The 25,047-nt window shown below is 33.9% G+C and overlaps 1 protein-coding gene and 4 pseudogenes across 2 annotated transcripts; 3 read left to right on the forward strand and 2 right to left on the reverse strand.

Moving 5' to 3' along the window:
- Window positions 1–842: 842 nt before the first annotated feature.
- On the reverse strand, window positions 843–1,815 carry LOC120118372 (annotated as a pseudogene).
- A 116-nt stretch (window positions 1,816–1,931) lies between these two features.
- LOC120118757 lies at window positions 1,932–4,812 on the reverse strand (annotated as a pseudogene).
- A 2,536-nt stretch (window positions 4,813–7,348) lies between these two features.
- LOC120118772 lies at window positions 7,349–7,754 on the forward strand (annotated as a pseudogene).
- A 5,760-nt stretch (window positions 7,755–13,514) lies between these two features.
- LOC120118373 lies at window positions 13,515–14,497 on the forward strand (annotated as a pseudogene).
- Window positions 14,498–19,667: 5,170 nt separating this feature from the next.
- Window positions 19,668–24,051, forward strand: LOC120118652. Of its 2 annotated transcripts, none has more exons than XM_039138668.1 (6): window positions 19,668–19,902; window positions 20,604–22,257; window positions 22,375–22,623; window positions 22,968–23,048; window positions 23,257–23,661; window positions 23,790–24,051. In XM_039138668.1, exons 2-6 carry the CDS (start codon window positions 20,992–20,994, stop codon window positions 23,844–23,846), a joined length of 2,058 nt encoding a protein of 685 aa, XP_038994599.1. In that variant the 5' UTR covers window positions 19,668–19,902; window positions 20,604–20,991; the 3' UTR covers window positions 23,847–24,051. The 2 variants fall into 2 exon arrangements, with proteins under 2 accessions (XP_038994599.1, XP_038994600.1); XM_039138669.1 differs by having other exon boundaries at window positions 20,633–22,257.
- Window positions 24,052–25,047: the final 996 nt, after the last annotated feature.

The following is a 25,047-nucleotide window of genomic DNA, read 5'->3' on the forward strand; positions in this document are numbered from 1 at the left end:
CGGCAACGGTATTGTATTGACAAATTCCATATGCCAAGCAGGTGGGCTATTGGAGAAGCCATTTTCTAACACCGTGGGGCTCTTTCAGGATGCAATTAAGATGGTTACAGATGATTTCATGAGATCAGCCATGGATTACTACGAGGTCACAAGAGCTAGGCCATTTTTCAGTCCACTCTTGTCATAGCCACATGCTCTAGGCTATCTTTCCACGCTACGGATTTCGGATGGGGAGAGCCTGTTCCATCAGGGACAGTTGCATTGCCGGAAAAGGAAGTCATCTTACTCCTATCTCACGGAAAAGAGAGGTAATGCATAAATGCTCTTTTAGTATTGCCGGATTCTTCCATGTAGGTCTTTGCCATCTTCTCTTTGTGGAATATCACTACGTTGGTCTGACCAAGTAAAGTTGGAACAGGGGATGTCCAAGGTGAAGATCTAGCCTGCATCAGTTGTTTTCCGTTTTTATTTCGATGTGGATCTTTATATATAGAGCCGGAGGCACATCGATTCCAACTCGCTTTCCTGGAGGTTATGTATCTTGTTTTAAAGTTCGATCATTTGTCTTCATCAAAATCATAATGATATCATGTCTTATTTTCATTCTTTATGCTGAAGAAGACATTGCAGATCAAGTAGTCGAGGATTGAAAGGTCGATCTTCTATACTACAACAATATTGAAACGCGACGAGAAACAAATACATAAAACCGAAGCCGAAGTTCATTCATACGCATCGGTTCAGACCAGAAGCATCTTCGAAAGCAATGCGAATATCAGGCAGGAGAGTTCATATGAATCATATCTTTCCAACAAAAGCCTTTCCTCTTACACTAGTAAATAACATATATGGTAAATGAATCATGTATGTCCACAAGCTTGACCTTGACTCCATATGCATAAAAAACAATGAAAGGATGAAAATACCTATTAATATATGGCTCTTTTTTCGTCCTTATATGAGCACCAAGTAAGGATGGAAGGCAACTGCGAAAGGATAGCGCAGGATCTCCATTTTGTGTTATGTGCAGACTGGGAAATAGAAAGAACCTTCACCGGATAGCTTAGGAGAAGGCGACCGTATCTATCTTCTACAAACCGGGATTAGCGTGTTAATAAAACTAGAGATGAATTATATCCCACACAAAGTAACGTCTCTTTTGATGGTCTGAAGTTCAATGCAGATAGGCTGTACATGCAGATATTGGGGTGTCTGGATTTGATTGCTATCTCATCTGTTGTGCTACTGTAACCGGGAATGTTGCACGAAGTAGATGAGCTCCCAACTAAGCTTGCCTGGCAAGTCGATGCAATGGCTGCCTCCTCGCATTCGATCCCATCACCGATGGTATGTCCAGCATGTATACCCCACGCATATCTGTCGTTCTGTTGACAGAGAATGATATCTGTTCTCTTGTTTTCGGAACAAAAGCCCTGAAGTTGCAGTCTATTCGAACCTCGGCACCTGGTTAGGAAAACATGTTATTCGTTTTAATTTTGTTACTTAGCAAATATCCAAAGAGCAAAACAACAGAGCAAGGAACAAATCGTAGTTTGTTGAAGACACTTCACCTGGTAAAAAGTAGCTGTGTCTGGAGAAGCTGTTGTTGGAGCAAATGTCACAATAAACAAGGCCCATTACAGAGATTTGACCATTGTTTTTTGCTGACTCAATTTGCAAAGATAATATCTTAGTTACCAGAGATAAAAACAGGAAGGGAATCACTGGATTCATGGCAGCAGATTTTGTAGAGAGAGATGAGAGAACTTTCTGTATGAATGATTGATTGGTTTCAATCAAATATCTAATGAAGCATTATCATTTTATCTTGTACTTGAAGATGAGCTTGATGGAGAGATCCAATGGCAAGCAAAAGTGGTGGAATTTATCAGGAAAAAAACTTCACAAGAATACAAAGACGTGTGAATGTATTTTGGCAATATGTGGATTGACGGGATTGGTTTTAATACCCCAAACTTAAAGGACTAGTTTTGCAGATTAGATTGGAACATTCCTTCAATGGGTCACAAGCATCTATCTGCAGAGTCGTTTTGGTGCAATTATTGTCTTGCCAGAAAGGGAAGCATACCCGTGATCAAGGTAAATGAGGGGTGCCTATACAGCCTGGTATCATTTAGCTCATGTTAAAGCTATGACTTCGCTATGCAAATTTAATGCAATGGAATCACATGGAAGTGGATTCCTTATTTATAATTGCTTGATGAAATGCTAGTAGTAAATATGGCATTAAATACAGTATTGGATCAAGATCATGGCTGGAAGATGATTCGTGTATATGTCTATGAATCCATAAGCTTTCCATTATAGATATTGGCAGCAACCGAATGCAAGAAGAAAAAAAACCGTTTTTATAAAGACGCGAATACATCGTCACCGACTCACTGTTTACTCGAGAACGCCCTCAAACATACCATGCAATAATGATGTCACTGTTCTACTTATGGAACAGGAGCAGTTCACTTTACAATATGGAACATGAACATAAGTTTTTCTGTGGCGCCTCGTCCACCTTCTTTCTGCTAATATACAAAGATTAATCACGTTTTAAAATTCAACATATATAAGAAAGTATAAAATGGGATAAGTTATGACGAGACCGGAGTACCTGTTTTCGCTTTTGTTACAGATGATTGGACAACACATGCATGGTGATGACCGCTCTAGGGAGATCATCGAAAGGTGCTCTACACTGGCCGACAGTCTTGTCGTTCTCCAAAATTTCCCAGCATTTATCAGCTTGATGTCATTGGCTACCTTGGGATCAAACTTTTTATCTAACACGTATTGAAACAATTCAGATCCAATGTTAGGAAGCACAAAGTCAACATTATTTTTATCTAGATCTTTGCTCATGTATGAATAGAGTCTATGATATAGTGCAACAATTTCGAAGAAACCTTGAAAATTCACGATATTCTCGTAAGCAAGGTATCCTCGAAATCGTCCTAGATTACCAGCTCAAAGGATTCAAAACAAAATGAGTAAAACCTTTCAAAGCGGATGCGCAAAAGTAAACTCATCAGTAGTTTCAAGTAGCCATTGCTAACCTTGATGGTATAATATCACACAACACAACATAGTAGAACAAGAAGATGGCATAAGAAACAAATAAAATACATAGTCGGCAAAGAGAGTAGATTGTCGATTGCAATTGTAACTACAAAGTGATTTCAACACAAGAAATTTGACTGCATGAAAGCAGGATGAATGAAAAAGGCATCCTAACAACCAAAAGGATTAAAAAAACAACAAAGTTTTATGCTTTGCAAAGTTAGTTCAGTAAGTATTACAAAATAAAATAAAAGATCATCTTACTCTTAAATTGAAATCAAAGATTAAAAAACTTGTTCGATCTCAGAAGTACCATCCACACACGTAATGAAAATATATTGGACGTCCGGTCATTAACCATAAGCACAGAAGGATGGAAGAATAGTAGTCTAAAACAACCAAAAACCAACAGAGAATAGGATGGCAGAGAAAACCTTGAATATCTTCATCAATGCATGAACAAGCAATATCAACTTTATCCAAACTAAAATTAATCACTTTGGAGAATAAAAATCCACTTATTGGATCCAAAAATAGAAGGTGGAGCTGCTTGGGGTTAAAAAGAACTTAAGAAGTCTCCTATGTGAACACCATATCCATGGCCACTTTTGTCAAAATGCGAGAAAATTGGTGTATTTGTACAAACCGGTTACTGTTTATTATCAAACTTAAGCTTCGCAGTGACCAGTAATGCCGTCAATGAATATGGGAAAAACCAAACTGCTGGATTATGTGAAAAACCCGAAAATCTAACATTGTTAAGGTGAAACAACCAGATGACCAACGCCGTTGCACCATTTTTAAACCATCCAACTTAAATGCTACATTCAAAACAACTTGAAACAAGAAATCTAAGCACAAACTTCCCGCTTCATTATCTTAAAGTCAAGGAGAGCTTTATTCAATCAAGCCATAACTATAAACAACTAATGCAAAGAAGCAAATCAGTTATGCATATCTATCCCTAGAGACAACACTAAAGCAAAGCACCCTAAATTGAAGCACTGACCTTTGGGCCACTCAGCAACGATTCTTTCCTTGAGCATAGCAACGGTTGAAGCAGGTGAGTATCGAAATGGACCGATATCCGATCCATCATACAATCGGAATTTAAGTTCTACCAAGTCCTCGTCTGGCATTTGAATATTCAACTTTTCCACCAAATTCAAACAAGTAAAAATCTTTACTTTGAAAAGAAAATAAAATTCCTAATCACCCCAAATTCACCACTAAAATGCAATAACCTCACTTCCTAGAGAAAAATCCAAACAATAAAAACACCCTTTGTTTTGGTTGCAAAGAAGATGCAAGAAAATTGAGCAGAAAGTTTCTCTTTTTTTAAAAAAAGAAAAAAACTCAGTTCAAGTTACCAGGAAAATGAAAGAACATACCCAGATTCCAAAACCACAGCTCCCTCCACTCCAACACTTCAACTTCTTTTTTAATTTAAAGAAAAACTCAAAAAGATTGAAAATCAAAAAAAAACAGGAATTAAAATCACAACAAAATAAAATTAAAATAGAATAGAATACCTTTAAAATAAAAAGACGAAAAGAATCGTTTGGAGCTCTATTTTTCTCGAGGGTTTTATATAATTACAGACAACAAGATTAGGTTAAATCCTGGGACTAGATCCGATCTTCAAGGTTTCCATTTTTTACACTGCCTTTGTTTATATATTTCCCCTTTTTAATTTATGAAAAATAGTTTCGACGATAAAGGGAAACAACGACAAAAAGGGTGAGATTCGAGTAAAGTCTGCAGTAAATAAGACACTGTAAGAAAAGTCCAAGTTAGGATCTTCTATTTCAATCTTCTTATACTCCCCAATAGGTTCAGCAATCATGTGGAATTATTTTGGGTAAAATACATTAATGACCCCTTAGCTATAGGGTTGGTGTTGAAATGACCCCTATTTTCAAAATTTTGTCCACATGACCACATAACTAATGAATTGAGTTCAATATAACCACCTGCCGTTAACAGTTGACGGAAGTATTGATGTGATAGTTAATAAAAATTGTATAATTATATATTTTTTCCTCGATGTTTATATATTTTATCAATTTAGTCTTAATTTTAATTTAATTAAAAAAATTAATCCTATAATCAAGATATGTCATGTGTCAATCAATTATTGAGACGTATTTTAATAATGACAGATGTCATAACCTGTTTAAAGGAAAAACAAGCACAAGCAAAATATTGATGCCTAGGCAGATAATCAAACCAATACCTAGGATTAAAGGTGGGAAGCTTCAACCACTGAGGTAAACCCTATTTTTGTTATTAATTTATTAAAATTTATATATATATATATATATATCGCTTTAAATTATACACAAAAAATAATGAATAATATTTTAATAAATAAATTATAAGATTAACTACTTGAATGACCACCTAAATAATATTCTAATAAATAAATTATTAATTAATGTAAGGTTTACAAATAAAAATGAGTTTAAAATTTTTACATTTTTAAATTAAATTATTTTTTCTTTTTTACAATTAATTTTAAATGAGTTTAAATTATATATTATTTTTTATAATATTTTTATTCATTTATTATTTAAAAATAATTAAAAATAATTAAAAAAAGAATAATTTAATCAATTTAATAGAATTTCTGAATCATTTAAAAATAATTGTAGATAAAACCAATTTAATTTATTTATTAAAATTTATGAATCATTTAAAAATAATTTTAAAAAAAGTTATTTAATTTAAGTATATATAAAATATAATTTATTTATTAGAATCTTATTATTTTCTTTTTTATGTATAATTTAAAACAAGGTATATAAAATTTCTGATAAACTTATAACAAAAATTGGATTTGCCTCAATGGTTGAGGCATGTTAGGTCATGTATTAATTCCTTCCCGTAGTAATATTTCAGGTTATGACACGTGTCACTATTAAAATATGTCTCAATAATCGGTTGTCGCATGGTACATTGGGTTAATTTTTTGAATCAAATTAAAATTTGGACCAAACCAATGAGGATCAACTGTATAATTATATCAATTTCATTAACTGCTACATCGACACTTTCGTCAAATGTTAATGGAAAGTGGCTATATTGAACCCAATTAATTAGTTAAGTAATCATATTGATAAAATTTTGAAAATGAGGGTTATTTCAACATCAATCTCATAATTAAGTGGTCATTCAAGTAGTTAAGCCAATAATTTTCGTAGCTTGCTACGTGGAAGATTTTGATTGGTTCATGTGAGGTAAGGGATTCGGTGCTTTTTCAGTCAGTTTGACCAAAACTAAGCACGCCAATAAAGTAGCCTTTCATTTTTAATTATCTTTCAAACATCTAAAATCAAGTCTGATTTTAAAAAAAAAAAATTAAGGCAGACTTTATGACATTAAAAATAAATAAATGAAATCCTTGACGTAAAACCATTATTAATTTATTTTTTTATTTAATATAATATCTTTTTTAGAAAAAAGAGAACAATTATTGCACGCTAAATATCAATTAATGCTTCTTCTTTCAATGCATCTATTATATTTTAGGAGGTGCATGTCATCAGTAATTGTCGAAAGACTTTTACTATTCATTTTAATCATAACCCCAAACTAGGATTGTAAACTAACTCAATCGAATTTGGGTGTTTGAATTTATTCAACTCGAAAAATTTAAAATTAAACTCAATTTTAATCAAAAGGTTTACGTGTTTAAAATTATAAAGTTCGACTTGAACATGTCTCGTCTCATTTATAACTCAATAAGAAAATTTTAAACCTAAAATCAAGTTAAGGTTCATACATATTTGAATATTAGTTTTGATTATAATTATAATATTTAAAATGTCATCAATGTGTGTATTCTTATTTTGAAGTGCAAGAAGTTGCATCAACCTTCAGGAATATTTTTTTTTTATTTAGCTAAGGTGATTATAAAATAGTATGTGTTTTAAATAATCTCAACTATTTGACAATAACGCTCAATCACCTTACTCCAATCGAGAAAAAAAGAAACATACCATATCCAGGATAGACTACACCCTAGATAGAATATCACAGACCTTGAAAATATTCACATTCGATCTCATCATCTCCTCTCACACCCACCTTCTTTATCGTATTTAATTTTAATTCTCATCTGAGTCATTGAAAGTGTATAAAATTATACACGTATTTTTGGATTCTTTTATGTCTATAAATACCAACCAATTCAAAACCATCATGTATTCGTCACTACCCAAAATCACAAATCTAACGCTTTCTTTATATTTATCGATTCCTGTAGCTATTGAAAATGCATTGCCGGACGACAGGTTCATGGGGATCTTACATGCCGACACGAGGACTGGTGGTGGTGTTGTTGGGGACCCATTGGAGGGGATACAGAGGTCGGCTTCGGAGAATGCAGTGGTTATCTTCGGTGTAAGCAGTTACTGCATGTGCCACGCCATGAAGAGGCTGTTTTGTGGCATGGAGTTAACCCAACCGTGATTGAACTTGATCAAGACCCCAGAGGGAGGGATACGAAAGGCTTTGATAAGGCTGCTGGGTACCTCCCCGCTGTTCCTGTTGTTTTTCATTGGGGGCAAGCTGTGGGCATGGATAGGGTCATGGCTTCTCATATCAATGGCACTCTTGACCCTTTACTCAAACAAGCTGGAGCTCTCTGGCTCTGATTTTCTTACCTTCCATCATACTGTTTCAAACAACAGAAGAAGACTGGCACAGAAAAGTATGGCGGAGGAAGAGGATAATGGTTTTTTCTTTTTTTATTGTTGATGGTTTGCTCTGTGTTTTTACTTGTCTTGATTTCAAGAGTAAAACATAATGGCTCCCTCCTCTGTACCAATCATAAGAAACTATATATATATATATATATATATATATATATCGTTCGCAACGCAGCATAACTCCCGCATCGTAACGATTTTAGAAGTCACCGCGACGCAATATTAATGCAACGAGATACAACAACACTAAGTCATGCCCTTACCTATGTCGAGAGCAAGAGTTTAAAATATTGGAATATATCGAGAGCAAAACAAATGTACACAGGTGGTCCGGTGGAATAGAATCTTGGTTTGGGCTTCATCTTATCCTATGTCACTAAATAATAAAGGTTAATTACCCCAATCATACATAAAGTACACTAAATTCTCAGTTCCATACATAATGTTTAATTTTTTTTGATTTCATACATAATATTTTCTACCGTTAACAGATTCACCCATTTCTATCACGAAAGATGACGTGACACTTTAAATGGGTGTCACGTGGAACATGGCATGTACGTCACCCATTTCTAAAATGCCACGTGACATTTTGTTAAGGGTTCCACATCACTTTTCGTGACTGAAATGGGTGAACCTGTTAACAGTATAAAACATCATGTATGAAATTAAGAGTTTTTAAACATTATGTATGAAACTAAAATTAATATACTTCATGTATGAATGGGTATTAACCCAATATAATATAACTATTACAAATATATAAACTTTATTATGATTAATTTTCTAATAAAGGAAAATATATGTAATTGTTTTTTTTGAAACAATTAATTTTATTCAAAACATTAATATTTCCAATTACAATAAGTTTTACAATCACAATCGTAAATAAAAACATGCTAGGAAAATTTACTATAATCATTGAAACAAAACTACAACATAAGATGGCCATACAAAGAAAGATTAAATCTAACCAATAAACTCGAACAAAGATAGATACAAACATATTTGATCGCATCGGCAAACGAATCACAAAAAGAGATCAAGATATTGAAAGGTCATCGAAAATCGCAAATCAAACTCGAACGACGTGAAAAGTTATTCACGAACGCAAATCGGGTACTAAATCCAATTCGAGGTCCAAAACAGGAAACAACAAGATATCAGATAAACGCCATCTTAATTAGTTGTGACGATGTCAAATCAACCCTTAAAAAATGAAAAAAGGGCTAAAGAACCGAAACATGCAAAAAAAAACATAAGAAATATGCCATAAAGGCACATGAAAATGTGCAACACATGTAGATTTTTTGAAAATAAAAAAATAAAATACAAATACAAATATAAAAAAAAAAAGACAATAAATAATATCGACGATCTGTAACTAACATTAAGTTGATACCGTCGCCGATCAATAAGACAAAAAAAAATATGAGCGGCACACCAATAAAAAATCTAAATTTTTAAGGTTTTACAAACATATTTGATCGCATCGGCAAACGAATCACAAAAAGAGATCAAGATATTGAAAGGTCATCGAAAATCGCAAATCAAACTCGAACGACGTGAAAAGTTATTCACGAACGCAAATCGGGTACTAAAATCCAATTCGAGGTCCAAACAGGGAAAATCAACAAGATCAGATAAACGCCATCTTAATTAGTTGTGACGATGTCAAATCAACCCTTAAAAAATGAAAAAAAAGGGCTAAAGAACCGAAAAACATGTTAAAAAAACATAAGAAAATATGCCATAAAGGCACATGAAAAATGTGCAACACATGTAGATTTTTGAAAATAAAAAAATAAAATACAAATACAAATATAAAAATAAAAGACAATAAATAATATCGACGATCTGTAACTAACATTAAGTTGATACCGTCGCCGATCAATAAGACAAAAAAAAAAAGATATGAGCGGCACACCAATAAAAAATCTAAATTTTAAGGTTTTACACGGTTAACATGATTTGGTTTGGGCGTAGTTCCCAAACATAGTCTATTTACATAATAACATATTCCACAATAAAATTAAAAAATATCATCACATTCAAATATACATTAATAATTTATTTACATTTTACTAGACTCTAAAAATTCAAATAAAATTAAAATGATAAAGTACGAATCATCAAATCGATTAATTCATTTAATTTGATTCAATTGAACTCAATCAAATACTCACCCTTAATTCATCCTTTATTGAATCCGAATCACATATCCCCCACTATTATAGAATATTATGTAACTTTAGTTCGTATTCAAAAAACAATAAATTTACTTTTTCTGATTTAGTCTTTAAACTTTGTATTTTATTCAATTTTATTTTTTACTGTATTTTTTCTTTTCATCAATATTTCAGTGACTTTTATATTTTCAACAATATTTTGTCTCAAAATGTATCATTCTAAAAAATAAACTTATAATAATTATATAATTTTAGATGATATTTGATAATGTGAAAAAATATAAAAAATATGCGTATAACTTATGGTTAGAGAGAATGTTAAATTGGATCATTTCGCATCATAACAATATAATATTTACAATCAAATTTGAATATAAATCAAAAACTTGACTCGAGTTCACTCGAATAGAATTTTATAAACTCGATTCGAAAAATCTCAAATAAAATTTAAATTCTAAAATAAGACTCGCCAACTCAATTAATTAATTTCTTTACTCGACTCGATTCAATTGAATAATTGTATATAGAAACACGTATAATCTAAACAATATTAACTTATAATTACTCTAAATTATATATATATATGAGTAAAAAGAACAAAGCATTTCCTTAGAGTTGATATGAATATTTTTTTAATATATAATTTACATGCAAATTGTAGTAACTTAAAGAATGTGTCTCCCACAACCAATCTCTGTACCTAAGTTGGGTGGAAAACAAAAGTAAATTAGAATGCACTTTCATCATAAGGCCATAACTTTGATTTGTTTTTGGTTAAATTCTTTTCTTAGTCCTCCTACCATGTATACTTTGTGGATCTAGTTAGTTTTTCATTCTAATCTTGCAATCATAGACAGGGCTATAATTAAATATTGCAAAATATTTAAGTTTCAAATAATAAGGACATATTAAGTATTTAATCTAAAAATTTTAAAGAGACAAAACTTTAATGTTACTTAAGTTTAAATTGATAGGGACCTAAAATGTAATTATATCAAAAATTTTGAAGGGACGAAAGCTCGGCCCACTCTTTATGTATTTATGTTATCTTTAGTTAAATTTAAGTTTAATGTATTTATAGCCAACTTTTGTATTAATTCGTTTAATATATATTTATGTTCCCACTAAAGTCAAGTATGCGATCTGGGTTGGTCTAGATTAGTCAGGACGAAGCCTTATAACTGGAGGGCAACCAAAGAAGAAGAAAAAGAGTGTATCGTTAAAAATATCTAACCCTAAATAGAGGATACATATTAAACGAACCAATAACAAAATTTGGCCATGTATTCAAACTTTCTCCCCTAATCTCATTATAGAATTGTGTAGTGATAGTTAATATTGAGTGGGACATAAGCTGTAAAAAGATGTGAAAGGTCAAAAGATAAATGATAATTAATATTCCATGACCAACAACATTATGAAGCAAATCTAGTTGGGGAGTAAAAACCAAAACTAAAAGCTTTGATTCTAAGCCAAAGACTTACAGTTACAGCCAAATACCATGTGCATGATTAAGTTGGGTTAACCAAACATAAAAATCTTCATTCCCATCATCAAACTTCAAGGCTTGGAATTTAGGAAACAAAAGGATCCCACCTTTCACTTTGGGTAAATTCTAAGGTTTTCCCTTTCGTCACACTCAAGGAACCGATGAATCGAAGTTGAGGAATTCTTCTACAGCACCCGATCTGAATTAATCGATTAATAAATAGATATCATTGATTAATTTAAAAAAAAAATTGAGGGAATTAAGGAACAAGTTTTGTTAACCACAAAAACTGTCATCCATCTCTTACTGAACTATTTAGGCTAATCGTGATGCTGTAAAGTTGAGGGCATTTGAAATGGGCGGTTGGGATACAATGAATCATGTATTACAAGCATGATCTGAGCCCTTGGATAGTTTGGATGGTGTGCTTTTGTGGGTCCATGAAAATGAAGGGATAAAACAAGTAGGATAAGTCTAAGATACAATAAATTAATATAATGTTAAAAAATGATAAAGTCGAATGTAACATAAAATTTATCAAGTGTAACTCTTTAGAGTAATTTTAGTAATATTTTATGTTGAAATCGAAAATATTATATTCTCCGTAACAAAAAATGTAAATTGCATTATTATTATTATGTTGTAAAGGTTACTATCAAAAATTCTTGATTGTAGCCAAAATTATTAGCAATTATGTAACTTTTTAGAGTAAACAAAGAACATTTCAAATCAAAACTCATAGCAATATAACATTATATAACATTTTAAATTAATCATAAGGGGAACTACACCAGGTAGACCAAACTATGTTGACTCGTTTATACCATTAAAATTTTAATTTTGTCAATTTTAGTACTAACGTTTTTTTAACTGTAATTATGTCACTTTGTCGTTAATGATCTAAAATGAAGATGACATGTCAGTCGCGCTATGACATCGTTGACATGGTCATCTCACCAAAACAACGTCGTTTCCGCATGATTGTGTTTGGCGCTAACCCCCCTAAAATATAGTTTGTTTGAGGAAATTTGGTAAAAGCTTTTTTAGAAAATCTTAAATTATAAAATAAAATAAAACCCTAAATTCCCAAAAAATCTTAAACTCTAAATCACAATCCCTAAATTCACCCATCATCATCGTCGATAGCACTCATTGTCATCGCACTGAAGCCTTCTCCTCTCGCTATGCAACTCATCGCCATTTTCTCGTCAATCGATCGTCTTCATGGTTCGATCAGAATATTTCACATTCAACGTTTAACGATCAATTAGCACATCGTTCACTGATTTCCAACAATAATGGAGTGGGTGATTAGTGGTAAGGTCTGATGACGGAAGTGGTGGGCGGTGATCGTTGATTCAATAATGACAATGGTAAAATTAGAGATTTGATACTCAGGGCATTAGATTTTGGGAAAAATTGAGAATTTCTAATATTTTAGAGTTTTTTTTGAAAAAAATATTATCTTTTTTATTATAAATCATATTAATAAGATAATATAAAAATAAAAATAATATTAAATAAATGATATTAAGTCAAATTGTTATTTAATATATATATATTATTTTTTTAAAATTATAATAAGTTAAGCTAATCTAATGATTGGTTATTGCTCATTAGGTTCAATTGATATTTGGTTTAAATCCCATGGAAAGCATTTTTTTCCATTAACAAAACACGTCGTTTTGGGCTTTACGAGCATCAAAATAGTCATGTCAAAATGACGTATTTTGCTGAGATAATCATCATCAACATTGCGAAGCACAATTGTTATGTCATCATCCTGTTAGATCATTACGGCGGAGTAATATAATTGCATTTAAAAGAAAACATTAGTGTTAAAATTGAAAAATTAAAATTTGATGGTATAAAAGAGTCAAGGGTTAAAGTTTAGTGGTATTTGATTTAGTTTACCCTAAACATAATATGGTTAAACCAGCGGTAAATTAACCCGGGAGAGGTCATTTGCACAACATAACAACTCACCGAAGTGGTTCATTTGCAGAGAGAGAGAGAGAGAGGGAGAGGGAGGGAGAGAGAGAGAAGAGGTTCTTGACCAGGGAGAAGGGTACATGTTTTCTTACACGTTTGTGTAAGAAAGGACCCGTCAACATAAAGCAATGTTGCTTATTTTATTATAGTCAACGAAGAGTTCCCGACTCCTCCGAGTCAGAAATAAGAAGAGTTGTTTTCCACTTTGGCTAATACCCATTTCTCCTATATATAAAACAACCTCTCTTACCTTTCTTCTCCCTACAAGTCTCCCCTTTCGTTCCCTTTGCCTTTCCTTTGGGTTTCCTTTTCTCATCCGTACATGGGTTTCTTTGCTTGATTCCTATCATCTAAGCCAGCTCAGGTTTGGGACTTAAGAGATCGAGATGAGCGAGCTTAAGGTTAGCATGGAAGGTCAGAACTTTGCTGTTAATGGAGGAGTGAAGATGCCATTGGTTACAGGTCCATCCTACAGATGAAGAGCTTGTGGTTCATTACTTGAAGAAAAAGCTTTGAATCTTCCTTTACCTGCTTCTGTCATTCCCGAGCTCGATGTTTTGCAGACCGATCCTTGGAGCCAGCCTGGTTAGCTCCCCATTCGATTTAATAATCTCAACCTTAATTCTTTTAGTACCACCTGTATATGTTAATGTTTTGTGGGTTTTCAGGCGATGTGAAAGAAAACAAGTATTTCTTTAGCAGAAGGCATGGTAACGACAGCAACAAGAACGCAAGAAATAGTGGTTACTGGAAGGCCATAGGCAAAGAGAAACCGATTTTAGCTTCCGGACCAATCGAGTAATCGGTATGAGAAAAGCTCTGGTTTCTGTGAAAGGAAGCGTTCAAATGAGACCAAAACTCGGGGCTCCTGCATCAGTTTCGCCTTGTTGGCTCAGCTGAATCACTTCATCCAACACAGGTACGAATTATACTAGCTAGCACAAATACCTGCAACATAAAGGTGCCAGCAACATTAAAGATTTTGATGTGATGGATTTTCTGTATTGCAGGTGTTCAGCAGGAAAGGCTTGGGGAATGGCTGAGTTTCAAGGCGATTCAAAGGAAGAGAAAAGGTAAAAACATGGTTCTGGCAGAAATCAGACGAGTTGTATTGATTTCACAGTGGAAGACTGCTCTGTCTTTGGTTCTCCTCCTCAGCCCTCATCACCAAGCTCGTGTGAAACTATTGAGGTGTGTCCCAGTGGTTATTAGATGAGAAAATTTCTTATTTTTCACATTGTTGCACGAGAAAGCAGTAAAAGAAATACAGTTGTACTGTAGGTATTAATAAGGTGGACGCATAATTCTATGTTAAATGTCGAATTCATAAAATTATTATCAATAATATGAAAATTTTAAAAAGACAACAAGATCCACCTTTCCCTTCGATCCCTCCGATATATTCTTATAATAACATTTGGCAACGGTGATTGGCGGAAAAGACATTTGCACATGGGGACTGATTCTTTCTTACACCCAACCCAACATATGAAAGTAAGAACCCAATGCCCTTTTGAAAATATGCTTCCATTGATACAATCTATAGAGACTGTTCTAGGGTTTGTGTTAATTTGACATGAAGGTTGAGTTGGAGCCAAATTAAAAAAGTGAAGAGATTCTTCTCTCATTGTCTTTCAATTTCAAGATGATTCTGCAATTAATGTGTTCTTCTGATAAAATAATGTTTCGGCTGTGTTGGAAAGGGAACAAGGCAGACACGAGCGGGTTTTTTAAAAATATTTTGCAGGTTTGGATTCAAAATTCTAACGGCATGATGATCAAATAGGATTCTTCTTGTCAAGCCAATGGAGCCGAAGAAGGAGAGGATGAAGAACACTATTTAGTATTTACAAGTTCTTTATTTTGCCCAACCCAACTCTTCAACCTCATCCACCAAACTCCATAATTAGGATGATAAAAAAAAATAAGGGTAAAGCATACAAATAGTCCCTTGGCTATAGGGCATTGATTTATTAAGTCCCTCGACTATTAAAATTTATAAAGTGATCCTCCAATTATTGGATGTTGCTTTATTGGGTCCCTCGATTATTAAAAGCTACAAAATGATCACCCAACTATTCATTATGTTCCAACTTGTTCTTTTTCCTTTAAAATTTAACGACTGGGCATGGATTTAATCTTCTATTTGAGATACGTTATCCGTTTAAGATTCTAGGATATAATTTATAATATCGGACAGAAGATTGACATCCAGCTCATACACTATCAATTTTTTAACAAAAAATGATGAATTTAGAACATAATGAATAGTTGGGTAACCGTTTTTAACTTTAATTGTTGAATGACTCAACAAAGCAACATCCTATAATTAGGAGATTATTTGTAACTTTTGATAGTCATATGCCTTAATAAAATGTATTATATAGTCGGAAGACCATTGTATATATTATCAAAAATTAAAATTGAAGTTTAGACCAATCCAATTAGTAAGATCGTTTCTTTAGATCTAGTTTTGGATAGAAAGGGTTTTTCTTGTTCTTGTTAAAATTTTTGAGGTTGGGTTGGGTTAAGTTCAGGTAAAATTTATCTCAATATATTTATTATATATACTCATAAAGTCAATACTCAATAAATTAGTATATGGCATTTTATAAATATTAATAGTTAAAATCTTTCGTAGTTATTGACAATACACCCATATTAGGGTGTAAACAAACCGAGTTTGAACAAACAATGTAATGTTCGTGTTTGTTTGTTTCCTTTTTAAGGCGTTCATGTTCGGTTCGTATTCATTTAAATTTATAGTATTGTATTCATATTGTTTATTTATTTAAAGGTGTTTGTATTTTATTATTGTTCACTAATATGTTCACTTAATGTTCGTGAATGTGCTCGTTTATATGTTCATGAATGTTACGAATATGTTCATTTAGTGTTAGTTTAATGCTTGTTTAGTGTTTGTTTATATGTTCAGTTTTTAGTTTTACCTTTTCAAGTTAAAAAATGGTAAAAATGATGCCATTAGTGTTTAAACTCTTTAAAATTTATAGTTTAAATTTTAATTTTCATCACGCATTCAATTTTGTCACTACCATCACCAATATTTTAAAAATGGTTGTCCCTTTTTCCTATATGTATGGGGTAAGGGGGAGGTAAGATAGTAGGCTACCCCCAACACTAAGTTGAGAGTAGCTTCCGTAAGAGACCTCCGAATTATGAAATGCCCTCCGTGGGACTCGATCCCACGACCTCAAGGTTAAGAACCTTGTGCTCTACCAACTCGATCTCTTGTGCTCTACCATCACCAATATTTAAAATGTGAAAAAAAAAGAAAACGAAAACTAGGTAAACGAGCTTGTTCATGATGAGGTCATAAACAAGCTTATAAACGAGCTCATAGACGAGATTATAAATGAGTTTGTTCTTGAACATAACAACCGAACACCCTTCTATTGTGAAGGTTTGTTGTTAACTCTATATCATTAATATTTGAAAATAAAATAATCATTTTTATTTTATTTTTTTACCTATTAACAATGCACAGACACGCTTTAAACATAATTGTTTGAACTTAGAATCTCAAGAGAAAACAACAGTCCTTTCAACCATCGAAATCACTTAATATATTCGTGACAAAAACATACATTAGTCCAATGTAATATATAACATCATCGTATATATGTAAGTTTTATTTGTATAATATAAAAATTAAAAAGTTTTACATTGATTCAAAATCCGTATTAACAATGATTAAGTTGTAATAAAAGATGAATAAAATACCGATAATTACATCTGATGTCGTGAAAAAGAGCATCTAAAACAGATTGGTTTGTTAAGATCTGAGGTGTTCATCGTATAAATCAGAAGCGTGCAATCCTGCAACACCATCATAAGTTTAGCGTGTAATTGGTGCGGGTGAAAGAGTATATTAAAAGGGCAAGTAGGTGGTTTGCTTTGTTAGTGTTTAACGTGGGAATTTGAGATGATAAACGGGCGGGTGTGCGGATACCTCTATATTCACGTAATATTTTCGTATTAACTACCTACTCACCACCCGCAACGCGTAATTTTTTTTTAAATTTACGCTCGTCCACTTAGATATATTCTCAAATTCACCCCACACCAATTACCTAACTGGATATTCACCTCCCATCCCGCACCTACCGATAGTAGCTCATACCCTCTTGAAAGCAACCTCAAATATTCCATAAGCAACAAAATATAAAGCAAACACATCCATTAAGAAGTATATAAAATAAATGAAGGATTAATTGAGTTTATAACCTAACATTTGGTTAAATTACAAGTCATGTCCTATAAAATCTTAAGATTTATAAAATATTCTCTGAAATTATACCTAAATTCATAATAGTCCAAAATTTATATGGTGGATAATTAGTGAGCGAGCAAATAAGGGACAGGTAAAGTCTTAAACTCATCATCTATCCACTACACATAATAGATATGACTTTTTAAATCTACAACCACCTACTATCCGCTAAACTTATATTCATTCTCGTCCAATTAGAACGAGTACGATGCGAAATCTATAAAATTGTATCAGTTTATCATTACTGGTGGGAGTTTTTTTTTTGGAATGAAATTACTGTGGGAATTGAGTTTTGAAGGGATGGAATGATAGTTTCCCGTAAAAGACGCAATTGGAGTTGGTTTGCGGCCTACATTGCTGACTTTACCACTGGACAAAGGTAGGCCATAAATTATACTAGATAATGACAGTTTAAATTTTTTAATATCCCCAAACTTTAACTACCAATAGAGCAGAGCAGAAGCTTCTTATTTGTGATTGTGTACGTAGGCCGACTCAATTTATTAAAGCCAAAAAACCAGAGGCCTGACCCATTAACATGGGCAGTGCATCTCTGACGCCAACAAGAAACTAAAAATACAACCGGCCTTCTGTGACCAGTTTTGGCCGGTGGCTTTTACAAGTGGTGTTGAAAGAAAATAAGTTTCGAGGATAAGAAGATTACGGGCTTGTCCCCTCCCATTCTGCCACGTACCCTATCCTCTTCTTGTTGCAACGTGATCCCCCCATTTTGCATTGGATCACCAATTCCAAAAATAAATTACTTCGCCAGAAAAAGAGGTGTGCAAATTGAACGACCATCAACCACCTTATAATTCCACTGTTTTTTTGGGGTTGAATTGCAATCTCTCTATCAATGATAAACGTAAACCACAATTGTCAAACTCCAAACCTAATAGTTGCAGAAACGAGAAAGGGTGTGCCCAAAAGCCATCGTTCACGGTGGACTTATGGACTATGGTGGGGCTAACAAAGACCAAACTCGGGCACGGACTCATGATTTTATGTTAGGAAGGATGAACATAAATTTATAAAAATTTGGGGACGAATTTATAAAATTTCAGGTGACGAAAAAAAATTTCAATAAAAAATATATAGAAAAAAATCTAAAATATAAGATAATTTTAAAATTTCAGAGGACTCTGTTTATTAAAATTCAACATTTCTGTTTAAAATATTTAATTGTTTAATTATTGTGGGTTTGATGGTATTGAGCCCAACTGGGATGTTATTCTAATCTCACATCTCTTTTACTAACCCACCTCAAACTTATCTCAAATATTCAAAATCAATTACGAATAAAATATCAAATCAAATAAACGTACACATGTAACGTCTTTACTTCTACATAATCTAATCGAAAAAAAATTCTTCACATAATGCAGTCGAATAATTATTTACTTAAATAAGATGATGGCTACAGTGACCATCATAAGTCTCCAGGAGTACATAGTGAATTCTATAGGTCTTCAAGAGCACACGACGACCTATGAAACACTTAACGACCTATGGAGCTGCAATAACGAGGAAAGAGAGAAAAATTGTTGCAATAGAGGAGATTTTATCGCAAGAAACATTTGACGACCTATAGAACACTTGACGATTAATGAGATCACTATAACAAACACTCAAATTCATAAAATAATTTAAATAAAATCCTATATAAAGAATTTTTTTTCCAACACTTACTGCACGAGGAAGCCGACAAACGGAATATTTTTTTTACCGCGAGACTTTGCAATTTTATTTTTTTAAGGGTACTTTTATATAGGAAAACCACTTTCTCCCTAAAAAGGTCGGTAGAAAAACAGAAAGAGAAAGAAAGACGGTAAATTAATTTCCATTGAACTTGTTAAAAGTAATTAAATTTCGTATCTTGGGAGTATAAACAGAGAGAGAGATGGGTGTCATCGTTCCTCGCATTCACATTCTCAACACTTCCTTCTCTTTCTTTTCCTCCTCCACCTTCCTTCCTCCTAAAAGACGCAAAACAGGAAAAAAATTTAATCTTTATTTTAAATTTTACCCTTTTTTTAATTCAATCTTCTTGTTTAGCATTCCGTTTTAATTTGGTGGAGATATCAATATTTACATATATGGGCAGATCATTCAGATGATTTATCTAGCAGGAGTACTTGATCGCAACCTTCTTTATCGGTGCGTGCATCGATTATTTTAATATGTTGGTTTTTTTTTGTCTTTTTAATTTTAAATTTTTCTAATCACGCTTGGACTTGCTTTTAAACTGAACTGTTTTTTTTCGGTTTTTTTGGCTGGAAGAATTTATTTGTTTACGTATGCTGATGTTCATAACTGATAACTTGTTAAGCTTGCTTCTGGTTGACGCTGGTGAATGGGTTCCGTGAGAGCAATCTGTTTCAGTGGTTTTGGCGTTATTTTTTTTGGACTTTGTATTGACGTCTTCTTTATCGTTTCAAGGAATCAAATTGTAGCCCTCTAAGGTCTTATAGATTGTCATTTGCTCGTTGTAATTACTTTTGTTGGAAACAAATTCTGAGTTCTCTTGCTCATGTTTGTTCTTCCTTTGGATTCATAGTTGATTGGACTGTATTGATTTTGAGGTAGTTTAGTTGCTATCTTGCTCTCGATATGGTTTTAAAATATAGCTTTGTGCTCATCTGTGTTGATTGAAGGAGCTGTTTACACATCATTAATTTGTCTTATCTCATGGTGTTCATCGGCTTGTTTATCTTTTGATGGAATTCTATTGTTCAATAGAAGATTATAAAGGCATGATGGATTAAATTTTGAATTTTATTGAGTACACATTGGCAATACCATGCACGAATACATTTGAACTGAGTTTTGATTATTTTGATTTTTTTACCCTTATTCAGCTTCTCTTTTAATTGGCACTTTTCGCCAGGCAATCGCCATGATTTTTCTTGTTAGCGACATGAATTCTGTGTGCTTCGTTGCTTCCTGGTTCGGAGGCCAAAAGATTTGTGCTACTCATTATCATTGGATGGTTAGTTTCTGCTTGGATTTTTCAACGGTGGCTCACAATAGAACTGATGCTGAGATGTGGATGCTGTTGGTTGATACATAGTACAATCGTGTTCGTGCTATTAGTGAACTAGATGAATTTGAATAATTAGAATTGATTAGAAAATACTGCAACGTAAAAAAGTAATAGAAGCAAGAAAGTGTGAGCAAGGAAGAGAAGGAATAACTTATTTAGCTCCACTTACATTACTTGGTTCAACATTATTTGCAATATCAGGAATGGGTTTGCCTCAAGTTCCCTCAGATGATAGTTCTGAGGAAGGTCAAGCAGCATCTTTAGATGCATTTTTGCAAAGCCCACAACAGTTTTCAGGGGTCAGCACCTGTGGCTTAGATTGTATACGCGGAGGAAGTTTTGGCCAGACTATCGGGAGTTCCTTATGTTCTTCACTAGGAGATTTTCAAAGGAAAACTTCTTTGGAGCTTTCAGAGGAACCCGGAGGGAAAATGAATGCTTCACCCAATATTCATGGGCTGAAAATTGGCCATGCCAATGATATTGGATCGTTTGCTGCTTCTAGAAGTGGACTGAAAGTCCAAAACCCTGCTTCTAGGATTGTGGGTTTTGAATCTCATGGAACTACTAAGGTACTGGAGGGAGCTCCTAGTGATGTTCACTCTTCTCCTATTGGTGTAAGAGCTAATGAAACAGAGTCTAGTGTGTCATTAGTCAGGAAGCGACTGTTGTCTCCATTAAATAACATGCTTTTCTCAGATCAATTTAGTGGTGACCCTCTGGACATTAGCTACGGCAGCACTCAAATAAACTCCACTTTCTTAGCTGATAAGCACAGTGCTTCTGTTCCACAAGACAATAAGAAAGCAAATGTTGGCGGCAAAATGAATTTCACGACATCATCCTGGTCTTTGTCAAGCTGTTTTGAACATGGAAACGATCTATATAACAAAGGTGGAACAACTTCGGTTATTTTTACAGACGGACCTTTACTGGAAAACAAGGAATCACATCTTTCTTGTAATTTGTCGTGTTCATCTGGCCCTGATCGATTCCAAGAATCAAGTAAATTAAGGTCTAGAAGTGGAGCAATATCTATATCACCCCAAACTGTAACTTCACCTGTTTCTTTATCACCACTTGGTCCAAAGTACAGTGAACGGATAACAGCTATTGGAGGATGCAGGAATCTTAAGAAGTATACCAATGATTCTCATTCAGCACTAAAGAATTCAGAACAGTCAGTTGAAAGGTTTGAATCTGGTATTATATTTGCACCTGAAGAAGAGGAGTTTGAGATTTCAAGCAGATCATTTGAAGATATTGGTTATGTTCGTAAAGAATTTCACCCTTCTTCTCTGGAAAATGCTGTTGCAGTAATCTGGCCTTTTTGTCACGAACCATCCCCCACATCTCCATGTATGAGATCCATAAAAGGCTTGGGTGGACTTCCTGTTAGGAGGTCCTTGGTTGGTTCATTTGAGGAGTCGTTATTGTCTGGAAGGTTCTTTTTGGGAAAGCACAATCAGGTTAGTTGTAAATTTAAGTTTAGTTACTTGTTCTGTTTCTAAGTCTGAATAGGAAAATTTTCATTCACAGATGACTGCATTTCTCATATGTTTACTACTTATGTCTTGTATGCTTAGAGGATTGATGGTTTCTTAGCCGTTCTAAGCATAACTGGAGGGAACTTCTCACCACAATCACAGAAACTTCCGTTTTCTGTTACCAGTGTGGATGGAGATTGTTCTCTCCTGTACTACGCATCCATAGATCTTTCAAGGAATTCATTGAATAAATGTCGAGATCAGAAGCTGAAAAGAGGCCTTAGCAATGATGAATCACAACCTGTTAGAAGCCGGTTGCATATTCCTGTGAAAGGGCGCATACAATTGGTAAGGCCTACCACTAATCGCTAGTCAGTGTCTTGATGTTAGTGAAACTCAACTATTACCATTCTAACTAACAAAAAAGGCCTGCCGCTAATTGCTATTCTGTGTTTGAGCTTTCATAGCATGCTTCTTTAGCCTTCTAACTTTACTTGGATTTGCACGCGTGGCCTTGGTTGGCATCCAACGAAAATTTAGCCATTACTACTGGCTAGCTCTTTGTTTTCCTATCATATTTGTTGTTGGACCTCTTAAATCGCGTCAATCTACAGACAATTTTATCATATCCTTACCCTGTCTAGAGTATTATGTCAGAAATGGGTTATATTTCTTGGTGGGTTCCTATGCAGGTTCTTAGCAATCCAGAGAAAACACCTCTTCATACGTTCTTTTGCAACTATGATCTGAGTGACATGCCAGCTGGCACCAAGGTAATATGAATTTTAATCAGCATTGTCTTTTTTTCTTTAGCCATTGAAGAGATTGTTTTTTTTTGTTGATAAAAAGGTATCTTTCTTACTAAATTATTTGCACTTCACAGATAAACTATTGTATAAAAAGGGTTGACACTGCAATAATCTTCATGCACATTTTAATATGATGAATTTTATAATTGTAAGATCTTTCTCTTGTTTGTAGACGTTCGTGCGTCAGAAGATTACACTAGCATCTTCTAATCCTAACTCTGCTGAGCTGAACAGTAATGAAGTTAAAGGAAGTGAAGGTTTGGATTCGATACAAACGACTGGCTGCAACAATGAGCAGTGCAAGGGGTACACCTGCACTGACCGGAAACTTTCCCATGGTGGTGTTAAGATCAATGAAAATACTCACGGTGCTGGTTCACTACGATATGCTCTTCATCTCCGGTTCCTTTGCCCTTCTCCCAAGAAATTGTCCAAGTCATTTCAGAGATGTAAATCTGATCCAAGATCAGTTCCACAAAAGACCTGTCTTGACAAGAACGGGGACCGGAGGTTCTATTTGTACAATGACTTCAGAGTTGTCTTCCCTCAACGTCATTCAGATGCAGACGAGGGCAAGGTAATGCAATTTCCTACATTCATATATATATATATATATATATATATATACACACACACACACACACAAATAAACTCCCGTCTCGGCTTCCCATCTGCTCTAATAAGGTTGTTGTTGTGTAATGGCAGTTGAACGTGGAATACCATTATCCAGACGATCCAAGATACTTCGATTTCGCCAGCTGAAACATCTCAAATTACTTCACGGGCATGCTTTGTTTTTTGCCGACATTGTACATACTTGTTTCATCTCAGTCATCTCATCTCGAAATGGCACTAACCCTGATCAACCTGTATATGTCTTTAGCATCTCAAATAATTTGATGGGCTAAACAGTGTTAAACTGGCCTGGGCTGGCCTGGCCTCCTTGTAGCTTTGAATATATATATATTATTCCCCTTCTTTGGAAAGTAACTATCCATGAAACAAAAGAGGCGAAGGTTTGACCAGTGCCTAAAAGCTATTGGTTGGACCTATGTAGAGCTTGTCGAGGTGATAAAACGAGACGCATGGCCATAAGAGGGTAAAATTAACCTATGCTGTCTAAAACTAAAAGGATTATCCTCTGAATGGTACAATGTGGCAGGAATCAGAATTTAAAGTTACAAGGGAACATGAAGGAATGGGGTTTTATTGTTATGTTCTCATTATTGGTTGGATTTGGATTATGTTAGGAGTCTAATCGGATTGGATTTCCCCATTTCATCTGTCATTCATTGTACATGTCTCTGCTCCACCAATCATAGCCCTGAGTTCACATAAGTGTCCCTTGGGCATGGCTTTGCCTAAAGGAAGGGAGGCTGAGCTGTTCACAGAAACTCTCAAAAAGAGGGAGCAGTGGAATATTTGGATTGGGGCAGTCAGCTACTGTCACTGACATAACTTACTCATGAGCCGAGGTGTACGTAGTGCAACCTACTGTCATTTATTCTCTTTATTCCAATTCCCTCTTCGAACTTATTAAATGATTTAAGTATGATAAATTAGAATGTCGTTTCCTCTCGAAGATTCGAGTTCAAATAGTTACATTTATAAAAAATTATGTATATATTATAAATAAATTTTAAAAATATTTTTTTTGGTAAGAAAATGAAAACTATCTAATTACTTGAACCTAATTGCCTTCTTCACTCAAGAGTTAGCTTATATCAGCAGGAGGTTCCTTTAGGATTCTGGTTTGGCTATCTCCGAAATTGACGCTTCTTGCTAGTTTATCATCAATTTTATTCCTTTCTCTTCGGACATGTTGCATTCTAACGTTCCAATCGGGGTTTATCAATTCCCTTATATACGGTATTATGGTAAGATTTCCTTCTTTGTTTGTGCTATTCTTCGGTGTCTGTATTGCTTCGAGGCTATCTACTTCAACTATGAGTTGTTGGATTCC

The sequence above is a fragment of the Hibiscus syriacus genome, unplaced genomic scaffold (assembly GCF_006381635.1).
Source record: "Hibiscus syriacus cultivar Baekdansim isolate YM2019G1 unplaced genomic scaffold, ASM638163v2 tig00110328_pilon, whole genome shotgun sequence".
In the NCBI taxonomy this organism is placed as follows: Eukaryota; Viridiplantae; Streptophyta; class Magnoliopsida; order Malvales; family Malvaceae; genus Hibiscus; species Hibiscus syriacus.